Raw genomic sequence first — 19,897 nt, forward strand, 5'->3', positions numbered from 1 at the left:
AGGACTGCCTTCAGAAACTGAGGTTTTAGCAACACGGTATCCTGGAGTTCGCGCTCAGCACTTCCAAAACCAAATAAACTACCCTCAAGGAGCGTAATGACTTGGTTAATGGTGTTCAGAAGTATGTAAAACACACCCGAGGCAGATCTGAAGCCTGCTGGGCCCTCCCCTAAGTGTCCTGAGCACTAGGGACGCAATTTGTGTGTTTGAGCTTCGTGGCTTTGTTTTGATACAGCAGACGCACTACAATCATAAGGAGAGAGTTCACCTCTCACACACAGTTCTGTGATTGAAATAAACGTTCGGAGAAGCACCTGCTGTCCCACAGGCGTGCCGAGTGCTGGGCCAGATTCTCTGAGGCGCTGTTTAGATTGGGCTGGTGCTGTATCCTGCACAGGCTGCTGGCCTACACAGGGAGATGTGCACCCTGTCACAAGTCCCTGCTGTGTGCCTAGGAGCTTGAGCGGATGAAGAAGTTGAGGCTGTTTGATCGCCTTCCTGTGTCTGGCGGGCCCCTGGAGGAAGGCAGGCCTGGGAGCTCGCAGACTGGAGATGGTAAACTTTGCAGCAGTGTTCCCACTCTTTCCTTCCAGTCAGGACTAAAATGACCTGAGAGTAGTCGGTAGGCTTCTGCCTTTCACTATGGACTTTTCTTAAGCCCCTTTCGTTGGAACAATCAGAATGGCTCTTGTGGGTGGAGTGGGGTATAGAATCTGCTCTTGATCTTTAAGATAACACCACCGTTTGGATAGAAGCTAGTTTCCGGAAATCTGAGAAGGTAGGCCAGTCAAGGCTCTTGATAGCTTATACAAATAAATTGTCTCTGGATTCTTTTTGGAGGCTTTGAAACATTTTTCTCAGAAGTCATGATGGCAGTATTTTTTCTTTAGGGCTGGCATTGACTTTAATTTGTATATTATATAATGCACTGTGTACTGTTAGCTTAGCTGTGTGTTTGTGTCAGCGTGCGTGCATGCGAGTGCCTCAAGCCCCTCTGGAACTGGAGCTACAGATGGTTGTGAGCTGCTGGTGTGGGTGTTAGGGATTGAAGCTCAGGTCCTCTGGAAGAGGAGCCATATGTTCTCTTAGCCACTGAGCCTTCTCTCCAGCCTGCTGGCATTAACATTTTAATTTGGCCAACCATTTTTTAAAACCTCCTCCCATTCACTTGAAGAAAGGCAGTCAGCAAAGGTTCACCTCAGAAACATTCCCAGTGTGCACCCAGGTCATTTTCCTCACACGGGACCTGAAGAAGAGATCATCGCCTGAGTGTGGTTTAGTTTCAGCATAACAGATCCAACATGGCAGAAACATGCTTGCCAAACTACAGTACCCACCCTGCCAGTTGTCATCCTGGCTGCAAAGCTTTAGCTCCACTAATTCCTCTGGCCTTAAAAATGCCTTCACTCCTGGCAACAGAATTGGATTCGGCCATCACTGACCAGAGGAGCAGATTGAGAAAGAGCTAAGACAATCGCCCTTCTCCTCCCCATCCGAAAGCCCTTTCGAAAGTCAGTTTCTGTGTTACCATTAGCTCGCCCGCCAAGTATGTTGATAACTGATTCTAAGATGAGCGAGAGCTTCATCTCTTCCTCTGTGCCTCTGGATTTGAAAGGTCTTATTTGCGTGGTGGTGTGTAAGTGTTTGCTGTGTTATTTATTACCTTGGTCCGTTTCCACAGAACAAGGCCCTAAATACTTGACCTTTGTCTTAGGTTGATTCTTAGCCGCTGTAATAAAACACTCAACCGAAAGCAACGTGGTGGTGCAGGGGGTGGGACTGGGATATTTGGCTTAGGGATTACAGACCATCACCACTGAGGGACGCCAAGGCCAGGGCTGCTGCAGAGACCATGGTGGAGTACTGCATGGCGGAGTGCTCGTGCTGCCCTGATTTCCCACGGTGGACCAGGCCCCGTCCCATACTGATGATTAATTAATCAATAAAATGGCCCACAGGTGTGCCCACCGGCCAGCCTTGTAGACAGTTGCTCAGTCTCAAGTCACTCCAACTTGTGTCACGTTGACAAGAACTAAGCAGCACATCTAAGGGTTAGGGCCTCGGTTGCCCGGCGTGGTCTGTGCTGTCCTGTAGGGACCATTGCTAAGCCGTTGTCTTTCCCTTTCAGAAGTGCCTAACTGCCAGTCACCCTACATGAGAGGCCGGTATTTCTCCAGCAACCATGAAGGTAAGGAGCCTGCTTTGCCCTTTAAAAATGAATTTATCTGGGGAGTGAGGCTAAAAATACACAGTGCGTGTGGAAGGATTTCCTCCTTCCTCTTTCTGTCTTTTCCTCTTTTTTTCTAATTTTTGGTTTTTGGTAATACACACGTTTAGTTTAGGATTACTGTTTCTAAGCTGGCCTGTAAGGTCACAGACTTTCCGAAGCGCGTGAGCGTGAGCGCTAAGTGAGTTACTTTGTGCACGGGCTTTGAATCAAGACTTTTAAGCACTGAGAAATCCTCTCATCATTTCAAATGTCAATGACCCTGGCTTTGCAGAGTTCATAGGACAGTGTGGGGGAAAAAAGTGGAACTTGACTGCTCTATTGCCAGCTATGTCAGCCTAAACTGGGCTTTGGGGCTTAGGTCAGGAAGGTTTATGTGGGTCCAGGGACATCTTAGAAAAGAAATTATGACCGAGTTTCTGATTTTCACTTAGTCTGGGGAGGGGAGCGCTTCATCATAATGATCATGTAGTGGGCGGTTGTCGGTTTAAAGTGAGAGAGAAGTCTCTTTCCGGAGTTCTTCACTAGCCTTCAGAGCGCAGGGGAGGAAGATGGGTGGGGATAGAAGGTCAGTAAAACTATGCAGAAGTTGAACTGCTTGCAAAACACTACAGGACGCATTCTCCAATCGGACAAACTAAGAACAGCTATGAGGAGAAATGCAAAGTGATCTGCCCACAGGCATTAATTAATGTCTTGATGGTGACTGAATGTATACAGAAAGCTGTGGGTCCTCACCGCCATTTGGTGCCCCATAGCAGATAGTCCCGCACAGCAGACATTTACATCAGGAGTCACAACAAGATTACAGGTAGGAAGTAGCAGTAAGATAATTTTATGGTTGGGGTTCACTACAGTATGAGCTCACAGCATTAGGAAGGTGGGGAACCACAAAACAGCTTTACGGATAGATGAGAAGGCTCGGTATTATAAACTGTTACACACTAGTTCATATTATAAAGGATTTATATCAGGCGTGTGTAATGAGCCCCTGACTGCAGATTCCTTACACCATGGGAAAAGTTAGGCATGGCAGTGCCTGCCTGTGCTCCCGGAACTTGCTAGCTAGCAGTCGGCTATCCAGTTAGTGAATGCTAACTTCAGTTTGAGACCTTGTCTCAAAAACTAAGGTGAAGGTGGTGGAAACCGCCTGCCATTGACCTCCGGCCTCATGTGCACACATACAGTTGCATACAGTGCAATCTTACACATGAGTGTTGTACGTTGTCTGTGCAAGTTCTTACGCACTGTTCCTTCAGAATCAGCTAATTGATCAAACATCTGATGTACTCAAAATCAGGAGCACAAGCATTGGGCAGAGTTGGGCCTGTGACCTTATCTTTCCTAATTGGACAAAGAATAATTAAAACAATCACTGTGCTGGGCTGGAGTGGAGCTTGCCATTAGAGTGCCTGCCCGACAATCAGGAAGCCCTGGGGTAGCTTCTCAGCCACAGAGGCCAAATACCTATAGTCTCAGCACCCAGGAGGTGGGGACGGGGTGATAGTTGAAGGCCATGCTTTGCTACACAGTGACTGTAAGCCTAGCCTGGGATACAACAAACCCTATCAGAATCAGAGTAGGAGTTAACAAGATGACTTAGGGGTTAAAGGTGCTGCCAAGCCTTCCCACATCACCATCAGGACTCAACATGGCGTGGGGGGAGGACAGTTGAGTTGACAGAACTGCAAAGAGCGTTTGCAGAACACATAGCTCCCACCTGAATGGGTGATGTTGGCAAAGCAGTCAGTCTATTTGAGGGGCCTTCGGGGTCTCAGAGGATGATGGTGATCTGAAAATCCTCGAGAGGTAGGCTCTCTGCCAGGCAGTGTGGTAGGGTCTCAGAGTGGATCCCCAGGAATATGTTTTAACTTCCTATCAAGCACGTCAGACACACCCGGCCATAGCAATGTCTTACATCCGTCTGACCAAACCAAACCAGTGGCACAGCTTCTCTTGGAACTTGGGTCGACGGATTCTCAAGAGCTACGATTCCAAAGCTCCACGGTGGAACCCAGAGGTCTCGGTTCAGTCTCAGGTGTGCCTTGGACTAGCTGAGGGAGCTTTTTAAAGCTTCCCCCAAGACACCCTAAGTGTTCTTCCTAATGCTGAGACCCTTTTAGTACAGTTCATCGGCTATGGTGACCCCCAGCCATAAAATTGTTTTTGTTGCTACTTCCAAAGTGTGATTTTGCTGCTGTTAGAATTGTAATATAAATATCTGCTTCCTGATTGATCAGAGGTGACCCCCCCCCATGAAAGGGTCATTTGACCCCCAAAAGGTCAGGACTCCTGGAATGAGAGCCACTGCCAGAAGTGGTTAGAGTCCCAAATCCCAGTGTACCTGAGGCTGAGAGCACCTGACTGCGGTGTTAAATTCTCGAGCATTGGTCACTCCTTACAAGTGGCTAGCATTGGTCCCTCCTTACAAGTGACTAGCTGTGCAGAGTGAGTGCCTTCGAGTGCCTTCTCGGGTAGGCAGCTTCCCCAGCTGCATGAGACCAGTGCCGCTTACCCGCTGCGTGCCCTGGGATATTCTCAGAGTGTCCAGACGTGAGCAGGCGGGCTGTCTGCTGGACTGCTGGCTGTGTCGACACAGCTGCACAGGGCTGCTTCCAGATTCCTCGCCGTCTCTGTAGAGGCAGTTGATGATGTCTGTCTGCAGCAGGCACACGAGGAAGGAGCAAAGCAGAGAGGGAGGCAAGCATTTTGTGTAATTACAACATTTAGCAGAGAGCATACTCTTAAGGGAAATATTTTTAGTAAGATTTTGGGTTGCTTACTACACAGAGACCATCTTGTGAGGCCGCCTCCCGCCCTCCAACCTATCCCTTTGCCCAATTGACCGCACACACTGAAAAAGTAAATTTCAAAGAAGCCAGCGTTCTAAACTGCTCTGAATTATCTTGGCCTGGTTTTTCTCTCCTTCCTTTATAGTCTCGAACCACAGATGCCTAGGGAACGGTTGTGGAAACAAGCGTTTCTGATTGGCATCTCTGATTGCTGAGATAGCCACCCCGCCTCAGGTCCTCACCTGGAATCCTTGTGCGATATTTTTTGAGTCTTTGCGTTTCACTTTGCCCTTCAGACAGGTTCTTCCTTCCTACACGTTCATTTGAGCAATCAGATGGTGTATGGCCACAACAGAAATAACTGTTGGTGCAAACTCGACTGATTACCAGAAACATCTTCCAGGTGTTTCAGTGGCTGGCGAGCGGCATTAGCTAGAAACCACAAAATGTCCCCAAATGGTGTTCCTTAGAGTGCTTTGAAAACCAAAACAAGAATTTAATCTCATCGTGTGTGTGGTTGTGGATGAATTATCTTTACCTCGGGGCAGGGGTGAGATGGGGGTGGGGTCGTGCGGAAAGTTAACAGGGCACGATTGACAGATGTGCAAACTTGGGAGCCACTGGCTTACAATGACTTTACAACAAGACCATTTAAAACAGCGCAGGAACATCGAAACCCATATGGAAGGTGGGAAATAGCTGAGCTCCTGGTAGCGAAGGCCGCAGAGTGTGACGCAGAAGGAATTATGTTTTGCTGATAATGTGAAGGGCACCAGGTTGTCATAAAAGTCAGCTCGCCAGGTGTTGTGCACACACCTACGTGGTCCTAGCACTTGGGAGGCGGAGGCAGGAAGAAGTGGAGTTTGAGGTCCTCCCCGGGTGTGTGTCAAGTTCAGGGTAGCCTGTGCTACATGAGACCAAGTCTTAAAGAACAAATGTCAACACGTTCTGCCTCTGTTGGGTATTGTATTTTCTCAGATACTAATTGAGTGCTTATTGTATGCAGGGTGTTGAGAATCCAGTACAATCCTTAGGGTGTGGCCCTTGTCCTTGAGAAGTCCCCTCTGTGACTGGCGGCATCGGCATCAAGATTACAGTTCTTAGGCTCATTCAGGATTGGTGGAGTGTTTCTGAGGCAGGATCTCACTATTACTGCTCCTGTGTAGACTAGGCTGCCTGGAACTCAGATCTGCCTGCCTCTGGCTGCAGAGGGCTGGGACTGCAGTGCCAGCCATCAGACCCAGCCCAGGATCATCACTCCTCCTTTCAGCACTGCCCGCTCCCAGTCTACCATTGTTTTCTTGAAGAATTACTTACTACACACGTGTGCCAAAAACTATACTTACGCTCTGTTGTAAAGAAGGAACAGTAGAGCGGCAAAAAATAGACTGCACTGTTTGTTCTAATAGAACAAATTTATTAAAATAGATTTAACTCAACAACAGAACCAGTGAGGAATCCTGAACACCATGGAATTAATTTGTTCAAAATCACACAACTAATGGGGTGGGGGTCAACTTCAATTCCAATGCTAAACTGTTGTTTGTTTTTTTTTATTTCCTGCTTCCTTCTTTAAGTTGAGATGTACGCTCATAAGAACAAGGTCCTATCTACCCACACTGGCACACTATGAGGCCTGAATATTTGCTGGACTCAATAAGAAGAAAGTGTCATTGAAATAATACTTCTTGCATTGTGTGTCTGTGTGTCTGTGTCTGGGTGCTTTGCCTGTGTATATGGCTGTGTGCACTCTGCAAGCAGAAGCCAGAATAGGACAGTGATTCTCCTGGAATCAGAGTTACAGATAGTTGCTGAGCTACCGTGTGGGTGCAGGGAACCCCTTTTTCATTTCTCTTTCCCTCTTCCCACCGCTTTGATTTTATAAGAGTGTTTCTCTGTGTACCCTGGCTGTCCTGGAATTTGCTCTATAGGCCAGGCTGGCCTCGAACTCGAGATCTACCTGCCTCTGCTTTCCCGAGTCCTGGGATTAAAAGTTTGCACACTGCCACCCAGCCTCAGCTCCCACTTTTTTTTTTCTTTCTCTTTTTTCTTTTTTTTGGAGCTGGGGACCGAACCCAGGGCCTTGCGGTTGCTAGGCAAGCGCTCTACCACTGAGCTAAATCCCCAACCCCCAGCTCCCACTTTTTGACCCTTTCACTCTCCCGTGAGTAATTCTTTCCTCTGTGTCTGGGGACGGTGCTGCTCTAAATCTTTGGGCCTGCATCTTTGTCCTTTCTCCTTCTGTGCTTCTGTCATAGCCAGGGAGTGTGTGGAGAGCTTGGATAAGTCTGTGAGGAAGGCTGAGTTAATGTTAGCTGAGAGAAAAGTGCCAAGACTGTACACGAGTGGAACGAAGCTAGCAAGCTAGGCTGACCAGAACAGACACTGCTCCCTGCAAACTGCGTACGACGTGGGGGAGCCTACTGTGACTCTGGTTTCTTCTGCCCTCAGTGGAGCCCTTTTAGCTGGAACTGATTTCCTCCGACCTCATGGAGGCCAAGGTGGTGATGTCAGAACTCAAATACTATGAGTCCTTTAGAAGTCTCTGAAAATTCCGCCTGTCATAGGTGCAACGGTAGGGCTATGGAACCAAAAATAAAACAATCTGGGCTGACAAGAGGTTTCCACAGGTAAAAGCACTTGTGAAAGCCTTACATCCTAAGTTTGAGTCTTCTGAGCCCCTGTGGAAGGGAGAAGAGGACTGGCCCCAGAGAGCTATCCTCTGACCTCCACATGGGTGCGCCCCAGACTTTGTGCACACAGGAGAATTAATAAGAAATTGTTTTTTTATGTAAGTTAAAGAGTGCTACTATAGTCCTTTCTCTTTAAACTCTTTCAGGATTCACGTATGAAAAGGACCCCAGGCTATACTTCGATGACACTTGCGTGGTGCCGGAAAGGCTGGAAGGTAAGATGCCCATCTGAGACTCGGTGCTAAGGTGAGAGGGTTAGCCATTCCGGATCACCTCAGTCGGTTCCACCATGTTTAGTGACCAGTAGCTGCTGCTTCTTGTGCGAGTCCCTGAGAAACTTCAGCCTAAATGATGCATGCACACCCCTGTCCCACACAGGCAAAGTCAAGCAGGAGCCCACCATGTATCGCGAGGGGCCCCCTTACCAGAGGCGAGGCTCTCTGCAGCTGTGGCAGTTTCTCGTCACCCTTCTGGATGACCCAGCCAATGCCCACTTCATCGCCTGGACTGGCCGAGGCATGGAGTTCAAGCTCATAGAACCGGAAGAGGTGAGTCCGGGTGTCTCCATTACCTCCCTGTTGATAATGTATCGGGGCTTACAGTTTCAGGGGCAGGTAAGAGTCTGTCATGGTGGAGAGGCGGGGCAACAAGCTGTGGGCATGTCACAGGGCCACTTGTGGAGATCTCCTATATTCGGGTCTCAAACTCAAGTTGCCAGGATGGGTAGTGTAAGTGAATGCCTTGCTTGACCCATTGAACCATCACACCAACCTTACTACATGCTCAAATGCCTCTAACTTAGACAGATAGGATCACCAGAGATAAGTCTTAAAGTATTTAGTGTGTGTGTGTGTGTGTGTGTGTGTATTCGTGCCATGTGTGTACAGTGCCCACGGAAGCCAGGAAAAGGCGTTGGATCCCCTGGAACTGGAGTTACAGGTGTTGGTTTGACTGCGGGTGCTGGGATCTAACATGCAAGAGCAGAGAGCTCTTAACCGCTCGGCCATCTTTCTAGCTGTCTCTCCAGAACGTAGATGCTTTTTAAAAAGTATGCTCTGTCGGAGCCTGGTCGTTGTAGCGAGGGTTACTGTTGCTCTCTTGCTGTGACAAACACCATGATCAAAGGACACTGGGGTTTGGGTTTTGGTTTATAACTCCTATCACTGTTCATCATCCAAGGAGGTCGGCAGGAGCTGACACAGAAGCTGTGAAGAAGTGTTGCTTACTGGCTTGCTCCCCCTAACTTTCTTATAGAAACCAGGGGAGCCCCCACTTAGGATTGAATGGGCCCTCCCACACCTATTAAGACAAGGCTGTACAGCAGTTGTCCACAGCCTTCTTAGTGCTGTGACCCCTAATATAGTACCGCCTGCGTGGTGGTCCTAGGCATAAAACTATTTCTTGTTGCTACTTCATAACTATAATTTTACTACTCCTATGAACCGTAATGCCAGTATCTGATGTGCAGATGGTCTGAGGCGACCCCTGAGAGAGGGTCATACACGAGATTGAGAGCCGCTGCTCTACAAGCTTGCCTGCAGCCCTATTCTTACAGAGGCATTTTCTCCATTTCTTCTCCTCCGTGACTAACTTGTGTAAAGCTGACGTATAACTAGATGGCACACCAGTAGTTAAAAGAAGGGCACAAACTTCCTTTATTTAATAGAAGAGGAAACCTTTTGCCATCTCTTTTGCTCAGAGCTATTAACAGAGAGACAGACCCACCTCCTTGTCAGTGAAGAGGATGTCACCGCTGCCCCGGCCTGAACACACACAGCATAGCGTGTTTAAGCCGGTTATTCACGTAACCCATTTCAAAGGGAGTAATTTTAATTTCTGTTTGGCTTAGAGTTTAAAAGGTTAAGGATAGAAAAAATACACATCCACACTCTTGGTGACTGACATACCCTTCTTTTAATAGTGTGTGGTCAGACAACCGCCATCCCGGAGTTGGGTACAGTGAAAATGAGAACGGCACCCTTGGGAGGCATTCCATTAAGGACTGCAGTTAGCGGCAGGAGGGAACACCCTAACACTTGGTTTGGAAGGACGTGGTCTGAAAGTTGATAGGAGAAAGAAGAGGGGAGAGTAGACTAGAAATGGGGGGTACGGGGGACGACCGTGCACTGGTTTAAAATGGCAGGCTTCATGTGGTATAAAACAGAGTTCTGAGAGTGAGGGCGGGGGAGGCTCCAGCGTGCATCTCCAACACCCATATCTGTAATGCCAGCCAGTCAGGGAGTCGGGACAGGGAGGCCCCTGGAGCTCCTTGGCTGTCCAGCCTAATCAAATGGATGAGTCCCAGATTAGAGAGAGGGCCCGTCTGAAAGAATAAAGTTCAGAACAGCCCGGGAGACACCAGCTTGGCTCTCTGGCCTCCGTATGAAATAACACCACATACACACTCGAGTGCACATGCAGATATAGTATCCCTGTCTCCTGTTTATCCACAGAAAGGCTGTCAGCACGTAATACTGCAGACAGCCTCTGATTGGGCTCTGTCATACAGAGAGGGTCAGCCTCTAGTCACGCTGCATAGCTGCTGCCCTCCCATAGCTCACTCCTCTCTCTCGCTCCTCTCTCTCTCTCTCTCTCTCTCTCTCTCTCTGCCTTCCTAACCCCTCACTGCCTTCCTATGACACGCCCGGTTTATGTGAGGCTGGTGACAGGATGGCACCTTGACCATCGAGGGTTTTCAAAAGGAAAGTAAGCCTGTCTGGCGAGCAGTCCTTATTGATTGAATTCATTCCACAAACAGGAGCTTTTATGACTTTATTGCCACAGCCTCGGGCCGAGTGCAGGCTGTCCAGCTGCAGGTAAACCTGGTTATGAGCCTCTGTGAGGCCGTTATTGAATCTCCCCATCTCTGCCAACAGTAAGGAAAAGGATGGACATATGGCAGAGGGCTCCGGCTTTCTTATTTAATGAAGGAGCTGATACTAACACAGAATGCTCATAAAGTCACGTGTGTGAAGCCTATGGTGGTCCTGAGCCTCTCCGTTGACTGAGTAGCATTGTTGGTGTCATCATCATCATCATCATCACTATTGCAATTTTAGTGCCGAGGTGGCTCGCTAAGTCTGCATGTGCTGCAACCCACAGGAGTGGATTCTCTCCATCGTGGTCCTGGAAATGCCCCCCAGTGCCTCTGCCCATTGAGCCATCCTACCACACCCTCAGCCTCCTTTCTTTAGGAGTTGCTTTTTTATCCTCTGTACCCTGAGACTTATTCTTAAGCTCCCTCATACATACAGGGCCCTTTGCAACCTTGGGAGCTGCTTAGCCTTGGCCTGCACGGTGTCGAGAGGACTCTTGTCCTCACTGATACCAGGAAGATACCGCCAGCTCCTGGGAAAAGCTGTAAGACGTTGTCGTGGGGGAGCGTAAAGGGTAAAGCAGAGGAAGAAGCTGCTGGGGACGTAATTGTAGGCAGCTGTGTGGCTGAGTGGTGCACTCTGGGTAATTATCCACAATATCCATTACACTGTGCATGGAAATTGTGGTTTTAGAACCGCATTCTGGCAGGCCCCCTAATCAAATGTCTTTTGATACTCATCCAGCTTAGCACCCTCTCAATTACGACTGACTCGGCTCTAATCTGGAGCCATTTTAACTGTGAATCCGCATCGGTGTGACTATTGGGGGCGGGGGGGTTGTGTGTTGAACGTGTGGCAGATCAGTGATGCTGTGGGAGGTTCTAAAGGCTGGGTTGCTGGAAAGAGCCTCTCCTTGTTCTGTGACTAATCACTTGCTCTTTGAAGAAGAGTAGGTGAGTCCCCTGTCCCTCGTCCCCTCCCCCATCTGGCCTCGGCTCCCAAAATGTATGCATTCTAACTTAGGAACCAGAGAGGGGTGAGCTGCCGATATATGCTCACCCGCCTGCTCCTCCCGACACCAAATAGGGGACTGCCTGAGTCTCCAACTCATCACACCGGCCGAGTGGATGAGTCAGTAACCATAGCTACCAAAGCAGCCTTGAGATCTGCACATACACGAAACCTCTCCAGTAAGCCGTTGCATGCACTGACAGCAGGGAGAGGTCACCTTTCAAGCAGAAGACTAGGCAGAATTTGTTTTCTGCCACTGAGCAGAGAGACTGGCAGCTGCCTGATGTCCCCCGTCACTTGGGGCAGCCAGGCTGGCAGTGAGTTTCAGTGTGATTGCTGCCGACCCTGGTGGCACTGCGATCGACTTAGCAGGTCTCTCTTTTTACTTAGCAGGTCTCTCTTCTTACTTAGCAATATATTTCCATTGGTTTAAAATATTTACCTTTGAGAGGCAAGTCGACACACACCTCTAATCCCAACACCCCAGAGGCTAAGATGGGCTGTCTGAAACCAGCCTGGGCTACGTATTAAGTTCCAGGCCAGCAACAGCTGCACAATAAGACCCTATCTCACATAAAAATGACCTCAAACCAGGATTTAGTTTTTGTAAAGTTTTGCCTCTTGGGCCTTTCTTAAAGATAGACTCGAGTTGTTGAAAGTGGAACTTGAGTTACCTGAGTTACTGGTTACCTGAGAGATAACTAAAGAAGTAGAAATTAAAGTTGCATGGGATTGCTGGAAGGGCAAAGTAGAAACCTGGTTGCTCTGGTATTTGCTAGAGGTCTCTCAAGAGTCCTGAAATCAGGAGGGGTTTCTGTCACTGCAGCCTAAGAGTTGATTCGGACTGCTGTTGTCTTTGCACACACCTCCACTTTAACCTTTGGCTTTTGTGGCAGTGTGCATGTGCGTGCATGCATCTCAAGAGCGAGTTGGGTGTTGATGGGTACATGCCTGTGACCAGGTACTGGGAAGCAGAGGTGGGAGGATAGCACGAATGGAGCAAGCTTGGACTCTATAGAGAGAGATCCTGTCTCTAGCACGAAGTTCAGAAAAGCACCAAAAAGGTGTGGCTAGGTTGACTTTTGAAGTGTGGTGGGGTCTTGTTTTGGTTTTTGTTATTGTTGTTGGTTTTGGGGGGTTTTTTGTTGTTGTTTTTAGGGGGTTGTTTATTTGTTTTGGGTTTTGTTTTCTTTTGGTTTGGTTTGGTTTGGTCTTAAGGTTTCTCTGTGTAGCCATGACTGTCCTGGAACTCTCTGAAGACCAGGCTACCTGAGACTCATGAGATCCACCTGCCTCTGCCTCTTGAGTGCTAGGATTAAAGGTTTACATGACTATGCCCAGCCAAATTTTCTAAAGGGGACTAGAATGAAGGCCTCGGACAGCTTAGGTTTGCACAGTGGAGCCACCACTCTCAAGCAGTCGCTGACAAGTCACTCTCAGGCAGGAGCACGAGCGTTTGCATGCTGGGAACAACTTGATATCTAGTAGACTCTAGTAGGAAATATCTCTGCTATAATTCCTTTTTGCCCAAAGCTCCAATTACATCTCCTCATCCCTGCACCTCAAGTGGACCAGGTTGCTATAATGCACTTTAGAACCGTGCGAGAAGCCCTGTTAATTTTTCATTAAATGGATAATGGTGCTGTGTGCTTTACTGCCCATTCTGCGGGTCTGCTGGGAGCCAAGAGCTGGATGGAACAGGCCATAATGATCTGAATCCCCCTTAGTCCGCAAGCTGCAGTAAGTAAACATCTCCCAGCCCCTCTCCAATCTTATTAGAATTGAACTTGTGCTCTGCAGGCCCATTAGCAGCTCACAAGCATGTTCCTAATGTTTCAGGAATGACCGTTCTAATTATTCCTTATTGACTGCTACAGAGACCATGGCACTTAATGGCAATATGTTAATGGTCCGTGAGTATTGGTCAATAATTCATAAATGGAGAAATAGCAGAGAGCCCGTGTCCTCTGGGATGCCAACCAAGTCCTCTACAGTCTTACAATGTTACACGTCTTCTACCCCGGGTCTCACCTCCTAGGAACTGTGACCGAACCGTCACCTTTACTTAATATTTGATCTTGAGAGAATTAAATGCTTTCCTTTCCAAGTTAGGGAGGCTGATCATTAGCCAGAGCCGTTGAGTTACAAAATATCCGGGGAGCGTGTTTGAATCTTGGCTCTCCTGTCCCTCCAGGTTGCCCGGCGTTGGGGTATTCAGAAGAACCGGCCAGCCATGAACTACGACAAGCTGAGCCGTTCCCTCCGCTATTACTATGAGAAAGGCATCATGCAGAAGGTAAGCACCTACAGATGCTTAGAGTGCCCCGCCGCTTTCAAGGAAGATGTCCCTACCCTCTGTCATGAGGTCATTTACAGTAGCTAGAGGAAGTGAACCTCATAAGTGAATCTGGGATAGGAAAGAATCTGGCAAGCACAAAGAGAAGAATTACAAGACAGAGTATCACACCTCTAACGCCCGCACTTGGGACGTAGAAACAGGATCCAGGAAATCAAGGCCCGTTTCACCTATGTATCAAACTCTAGGCCAGCCGTAGGGCGTAAGCTCCTGTCTCCTAAAACTTGAAATTAGAAGGAGACAGGTGGATATTTAAAGTACCCTTAAGACTGAAGAGGTTGCCGACAACACTGGCCTCTCTCCCGAGACCTGACTTCAGATCTCGGCACCCATGTCAGGCAGCGAGCAGCCTTCTGGAACTCCAGCTCCCGCAGGTCCGATGCCCTCTTCTGGCCTCTGCAGACAATGTACACACATGATAAGCATACATGTCCTCAGGCTCACGTGTACACATTAACGACAAAAAAAAAAAGGCTTTTTTAAAAAGTGCTTTTAGGGGTTGGGGATTTAGCTCAGTGGTAGAGCGCTTGCCTAGGAAGCGCAAGGCCCTGGGTTCGGTCCCCAGCTCCGAAAAAAAGAACCCAAAAGAAAAAAAAAAGTGCTTTTAATGCTGTTGAGCACGTGCTGACAGAAGTTGCTGTGGAGAACCCAAGAGGAAGTTGGCTTCTGCTTTTGTTAAACTGCCTCCGGTTACAAAAGACCCAAAGACTTAGGTCAGCTCCTGTTGTGTGTGTAAGGGGAGACACTGAGGAATCAACTTAAAAGTTCCTATTCTATACAGCTTGAAACCTTTAGTTGTTAAAGCACGTGCCACAGCATCTACACCTGTCATTTCAGTGAGACACTGTCTCAAGGGGTTAGAAGAATAACCTTGTTTCTCTTTTAAACCTATACAACCTGGAACTTAAGAGACCCTAGGTTGGTCAAATAGTAGCCGTGTCATTCAGTAAGAGGTAGAAGATAATTTTTTTTGAAAAAGCCACTGTAGAGTCCTTATTAGAGTAAGGGGTTAAGGGACTTCAGCCTCAAAAATCCCATTGACACATGGAAGGTGGGACTGAACGCACCTTTCTTTTTTTTTTTTTGGTTCTTTTTTTTTTCGGAGCTGGGGACCGAACCCAGGGCCTTGCGCTTCCTAGGTAAGCGCTCTACCACTGAGCTAAATCCCCAGCCTGAACGCACCTTTCTTAAATGCCCCCCCATACATGCTATAGTTCCCCAGACTCTAGCCTTTACACCATCGTGGAGCCCACACGCACAGGTTGTCTTTCCTTCCCCAGAATGCTTGGGATAAGAAGCATTTAATATTTTGAAGATTATCAAATTTTTTGGAGTATTTGCATAGACTCTAGTTAATTTTATGTTATTTTATCCACTACCACCAGTCCTCCCCACCCCCCCCCAAAAAAACCTATATCCATTAACATTGCGTGCCATTTCCCACCAACCCATTTAATATTCTAAGATCAAACGTCAAACGCAGGAAGAAGGGTTTTGTCAGTTGTGTTTCTGTTGCATTAAAACACCATGACCAAGGCAGCGCACACACACACACACACACACACACACACACACACACACAATCTCTTGAATAGTACATTTGGTTCATTTGGCTCTTATGATGTGTGTGAACCCTTTGAAATAGCACATTTGTCCTGGGAAAATCGCAAGCTCCAGAGGTCACTGGAAATGATGTGGTCCGGTGCCTGCGCCAGTCCCATGGCAACCAGGCTGCCTAAACTGTCCATATAGACAGAACACGGCTCGCTGCTAAAGGAGCCTAATCCAGCATGCATTCGAAATTAAAAAATTCAAATGCTGTCTTTTAAAATCCTGAACTATGGTGTCAACAAACCCCTGGCAGGGAATAGGTCCCTAAGATGCGATTGGAATAATCAGCTACCAATTAATCAGCGCCTTGGTGCCCGACTCCCTGAGAGGGTGGCGTCTTTAAAGTTCTCGTTTTCTTCACTGGAGCCCCATGCCGTGTTCCGGCTGAGTTGTGTGTGACATGTGTTCTCACGCAGGTGGCCGGGGAACGGTACGTCTACAAGTTTGTCTGTGACCCGGATGCACTTTTCTCCATGGCCTTCCCCGACAATCAGCGCCCGTTCCTGAAGGCAGAGTCAGATTGCCCCCTCAATGAGGAGGATACCCTGCCACTGACTCACTTTGAAGACAGCCCTGCTTACCTACTGGACATGGATCGATGCAGCGGCCTCCCCTACGCCGAAGGCTTCGCTTACTAAGTCTCTCAATGGCCGAGTAGCCAAACCCTAGAGCTAGCAGTCCTCATTCAGGCAAACAAGGGCAGTGGTTTTGTTTGTGTTCTTGGCTGTTCCTAAAGCTTGCCCTTTGAATATTATCTGGAGAACCCAAGCTGTCTCTGGATTTGACACCCTTAAAGACAAACACCTTGGCTAGGGAGTGGGAACAAGGGGAGACAGAAACCCACCACATGGCTGGTGATTCTGAATCCGTTCCTGGGAAGATGCAGAAGTGGATCCTCCTTGCCACCGTGGCCAGTCTGTGCAGAGCAGTATAGCAGCGTGTTCAGGTTAGCGCCCATGAGAGGGGACCGAGTTATGACAATCTACGTTGATCATGGACTACTAAATGCCTTCACCCAGGAGGCTTAGACTTGCACAATTCTTTGGAAAGAAACTGCACACCCATAGGGAAGTTGATAAGGCTGGGTTGGGGAGGCTCAGACCATTGAGGCTTGAAATTTGCAAAACTCTTGTAGCTCATTCTGAAACCGGGGAGGCCAGGAGAGAGAGAGCTGTTACTCACTCCATGGTTCTCAGACCGCTGCTCCTCTTGGGCCTTCCAGCCCAGAGGTCACCATAAGTTAAACCGAGTCCCCCTCCTCCCAGTCACACAGCTGAGCGCAGAAGGCTTGTTTAGAGAGATGATTAACATGACAGTATTTTGTTTCGCTTTGATTGGGGGGTGGGGATCATCTTGCTTTTGGTGATTGTTTTGGGGAAAAAAACAGTTTATATAAACTGATTTTTGTAGTTTTGGTATTTAAAGCAAAAAAAAAACAAAAAAACAAAACCTTTTTTGGTAACTGCACTGCATCCCTTAGGTGGGGTGGTGCCCGCTTCAGAAGACGCTGCAGCCTGAGGGGCTCTGCTGGGGCTTCCCCTTCGCCACTTAGAGGCCTGCTTGGTGCTTTCTGCACCAGACAACCTGTTGAGTCATTTAACCTGATTTGTACATTTGAAGTGTGCAGGGCACCCTGGACACGGCTTAGAGTTCTCTGCGTCTAGTTCTCCATGCTCGCTAACTCCTTCTCTGGGAAGCAGATGTACATACATACTACATACATGTCATGTCCATGTACATACTACATACATGTCATGTCAGTTTAACAGCTGGTCACCTGCTGGGAACCCAGGCATCTGCCTTGCTTTCCTATTTCAGTTTTGGACTTTCAGCCCTGCACAGTGGTTCCCTGGGGTCCGAAACTTACCTGTCACTTACAGGTAAAACAGCGCTAGCTAGCATTTCTGGCTTCCCGCTACGTTGTTTTCTTCTTCTTTTTTTAATTTTTTATTCTGATTGCTGTATTATATTGGGAATGTTCTAAACAACCAAACTAAAGCTGTATAAAAAAAATGGGTTTGGAGTGGCGGGAAAGTCAGCAGGAAGCGCCAGTGCTTCTCTGCCTCACTCCTTGTTGACGGGAGTTCGCTGTCCTTGACACACTCCACTCATCGTGTTCCTCACGCGAGGGACACAGAGCTGACTGAGCAAGCATGGGACATTCTTCGCTGTCCCGAGAGTGAGGCACTCCACAGCCTCATTACTTGTGGGAAGAAGCTCACAGGAATGAGGGGTTACGTTTTAGAGCCATGAGAACCTAAGGTTTTCTTCTCAAAAGCTAGTCAGCCCACAGAGGTGTCAGACCCGAAGCTTGGGCCTTAATTAGCATTGTGCTCTGAGGAAAGGACTCTTTCCTAATCGTATTTATAGCTTTCTAATCTACACACAGTCTATACATAGATGCGTATTTTACCCCAGCCGGCTAGAGATTTATTTGTTGTAAATGCTGTATAGATTTTGGGGGTTCTTTTTTGTTCTTCTCTTTACTTATACTGGTTTGGGGTTTGTTTTAGTTTTCTTTAATGAATTTATGCTGTTTTCGGGGAGGGGGGTTGAGAAGAATCCTCTGTAGCCTGAGCTGCCCCTCCCCTGTAGTGATGGGCGCTGCGCCATCAAGGGACACCGGACAGTAGCGCCACTTTGCATTCCCACAGGACTCATTGTACCTCCCCGGAGAGCCATCCCTGTCAAGGCGTGGGGGCCTCTTTCATGCATTTGCTTCTTTTCCAGAGTGTGGGCATCTACAGTGCAGAAAGGCTTCAGCCTGCCAGTTGATTTGAACTACTTCCTGCACAGGGCTGTATACATCCTGCCGAGCTGTGTTATATTCTGTACTGTGTACAATAAAGAAGATCGCTTTCCTTTATGCACTCCTGAAACCTGTCTTTTCTTTCCCCCTCAGTGTTTTGGTTTTTCGCATAAGCAAGAGCCACTGGGTATTCACCTAACCCCTGCCCCCATCTTCGGCTACCGAGCCTCATTAATGGATGATGGAGTTAAGTTAGGGCTGGAGATCTTATCCGAGAGGTTAAAGGCAGAGATAGATAGATACTACACAAAATCCAAGGTGAGCCAGCTGCCCCAGGGCCATGAGTCACTCCCCCCCCCCCCCTTAAAGCATGGTTTGTTTGAACCTCGGAGTCTGAAAAGTTTAACTAAGCAAGACTTTTATCGGTTTCTTCTAACTCAGCCCCATTGGTTGATAATTTTGAAACTGCTGCGCACAAAAACCATTTCCAAATTTTTCTCCTGATAAGTTCTGCTTTGGACAAGTGAAAACGTTCTTGATGGTCCCTCAAAAGAGCTACTTTTTTTTTTTTTTCTTTTCTCTTTTTTCCATGTAGCGGTAGATAATCTTCCATGTTCCCCACTCTTGGGGAAAAAATATACATGTAACACACACATATGTGGAGGGGCGCCGTTGGCAAAGTTGTGTAGCATCCCATGTGCTGGGTTCCCGTTTCATCCTGGTTATCTCTCTTTAACTCGGGGCTTCCGAGACTCCTGTTGCAGGAGAGAGAGAAAGTGAAGCCTTTCAGGGCCTAGAACAGAAGGCTTTCTGCAAGGTATCTGTTATCTTTCTTTCACTTTCTTACAAGCCCTGAAGTGTAGAAACATCCAAGACTGAATTGGTACACGGCCGCTTGAATGGGAGCATGTGGGGAGGTGAGTGAATTCCACATGAACTCCATTAGCTTCGACAGATGAGGGAAAGCGAGCAGGGGGTGCGGGACAAGGGGGCTCCTCAGATTGCTGACGATAAAACTGTCAGCTCCCCATTGTTCTCAGGCTGCTCCTCTAGCCTGGGCTCACCCAGATCTCACCTGACACTTGCCTGGCTAGTATTGGGTGCTGCATAAGGAAGCCAGAGAAAGTGTCTTCATGGTGTCCCCTTTCACGAGTCAGGTTAGGGGAACAATGCCCATTCAGCTGTTAGATGACGAAGAAGAAGTTGGAGGACAAAAGACTGGTTTTGAAAGCCAGGACTCAGTCTAAATTGTAATGGATCTGAGAGTCGGGTAGTGTGGAAGGAAGACGCAGTCGTTGAAGAGCTTTGGGAAGGGCAATTGGCTGAGCGGTCGGGCAGTGGAGCACAATATGTCTCAAAGGTGGAAGCCAAAGGGGGAGGGGCTGAAAATTTCTCTAATGCAAATGTAAGATAAACACTGGCTCTCTGGTGTAGATGTTTTGGGCTTCTTAGTGACAGGGACCCATGGTAGGACATGGACAAGCAGTCGTGTCCTAGTTCTCACATAGACCTTGTTTAGAAAGGGTCCCTTACCATTGCCCTTCCAGTTCAAGAATTGGCTCTTAACAGCCAGCCTTCAGTTTGTTGACCTTGGCAGTGTTCCTCAGCTAACCATTTGATAGCACTTTACAGTTTGCAGAGC

General features: G+C 48.0%; 1 protein-coding gene across 2 annotated transcripts in view; it reads left to right on the forward strand.

The window, feature by feature from the left end:
* Positions 1-18,372, forward strand: part of Etv5 (ETS variant transcription factor 5) — a 57,588-nt gene extending 39,216 nt beyond the window's left edge. Inside the window, exons 10-14 of one of the 2 annotated variants that reach the window (XM_039088288.2) lie at positions 2,129-2,188; positions 7,859-7,927; positions 8,091-8,260; positions 13,734-13,835; positions 15,923-18,372. In XM_039088288.2, the coding sequence (XP_038944216.1) occupies positions 2,129-2,188; positions 7,859-7,927; positions 8,091-8,260; positions 13,734-13,835; positions 15,923-16,144 (623 nt within the window). In that variant the 3' untranslated portion in view covers positions 16,145-18,372. The remainder of the gene's footprint in view (positions 1-2,128; positions 2,189-7,858; positions 7,928-8,090; positions 8,261-13,733; positions 13,836-15,922) is intronic. The other variant, NM_001107082.1, reaches the window with a different exon arrangement.
* Positions 18,373-19,897: the final 1,525 nt, after the last annotated feature.

Source organism: Rattus norvegicus, chromosome 11 (genome assembly GCF_036323735.1).
Source record: "Rattus norvegicus strain BN/NHsdMcwi chromosome 11, GRCr8, whole genome shotgun sequence".
NCBI classification, from domain to species: domain Eukaryota; kingdom Metazoa; phylum Chordata; class Mammalia; order Rodentia; family Muridae; genus Rattus; species Rattus norvegicus.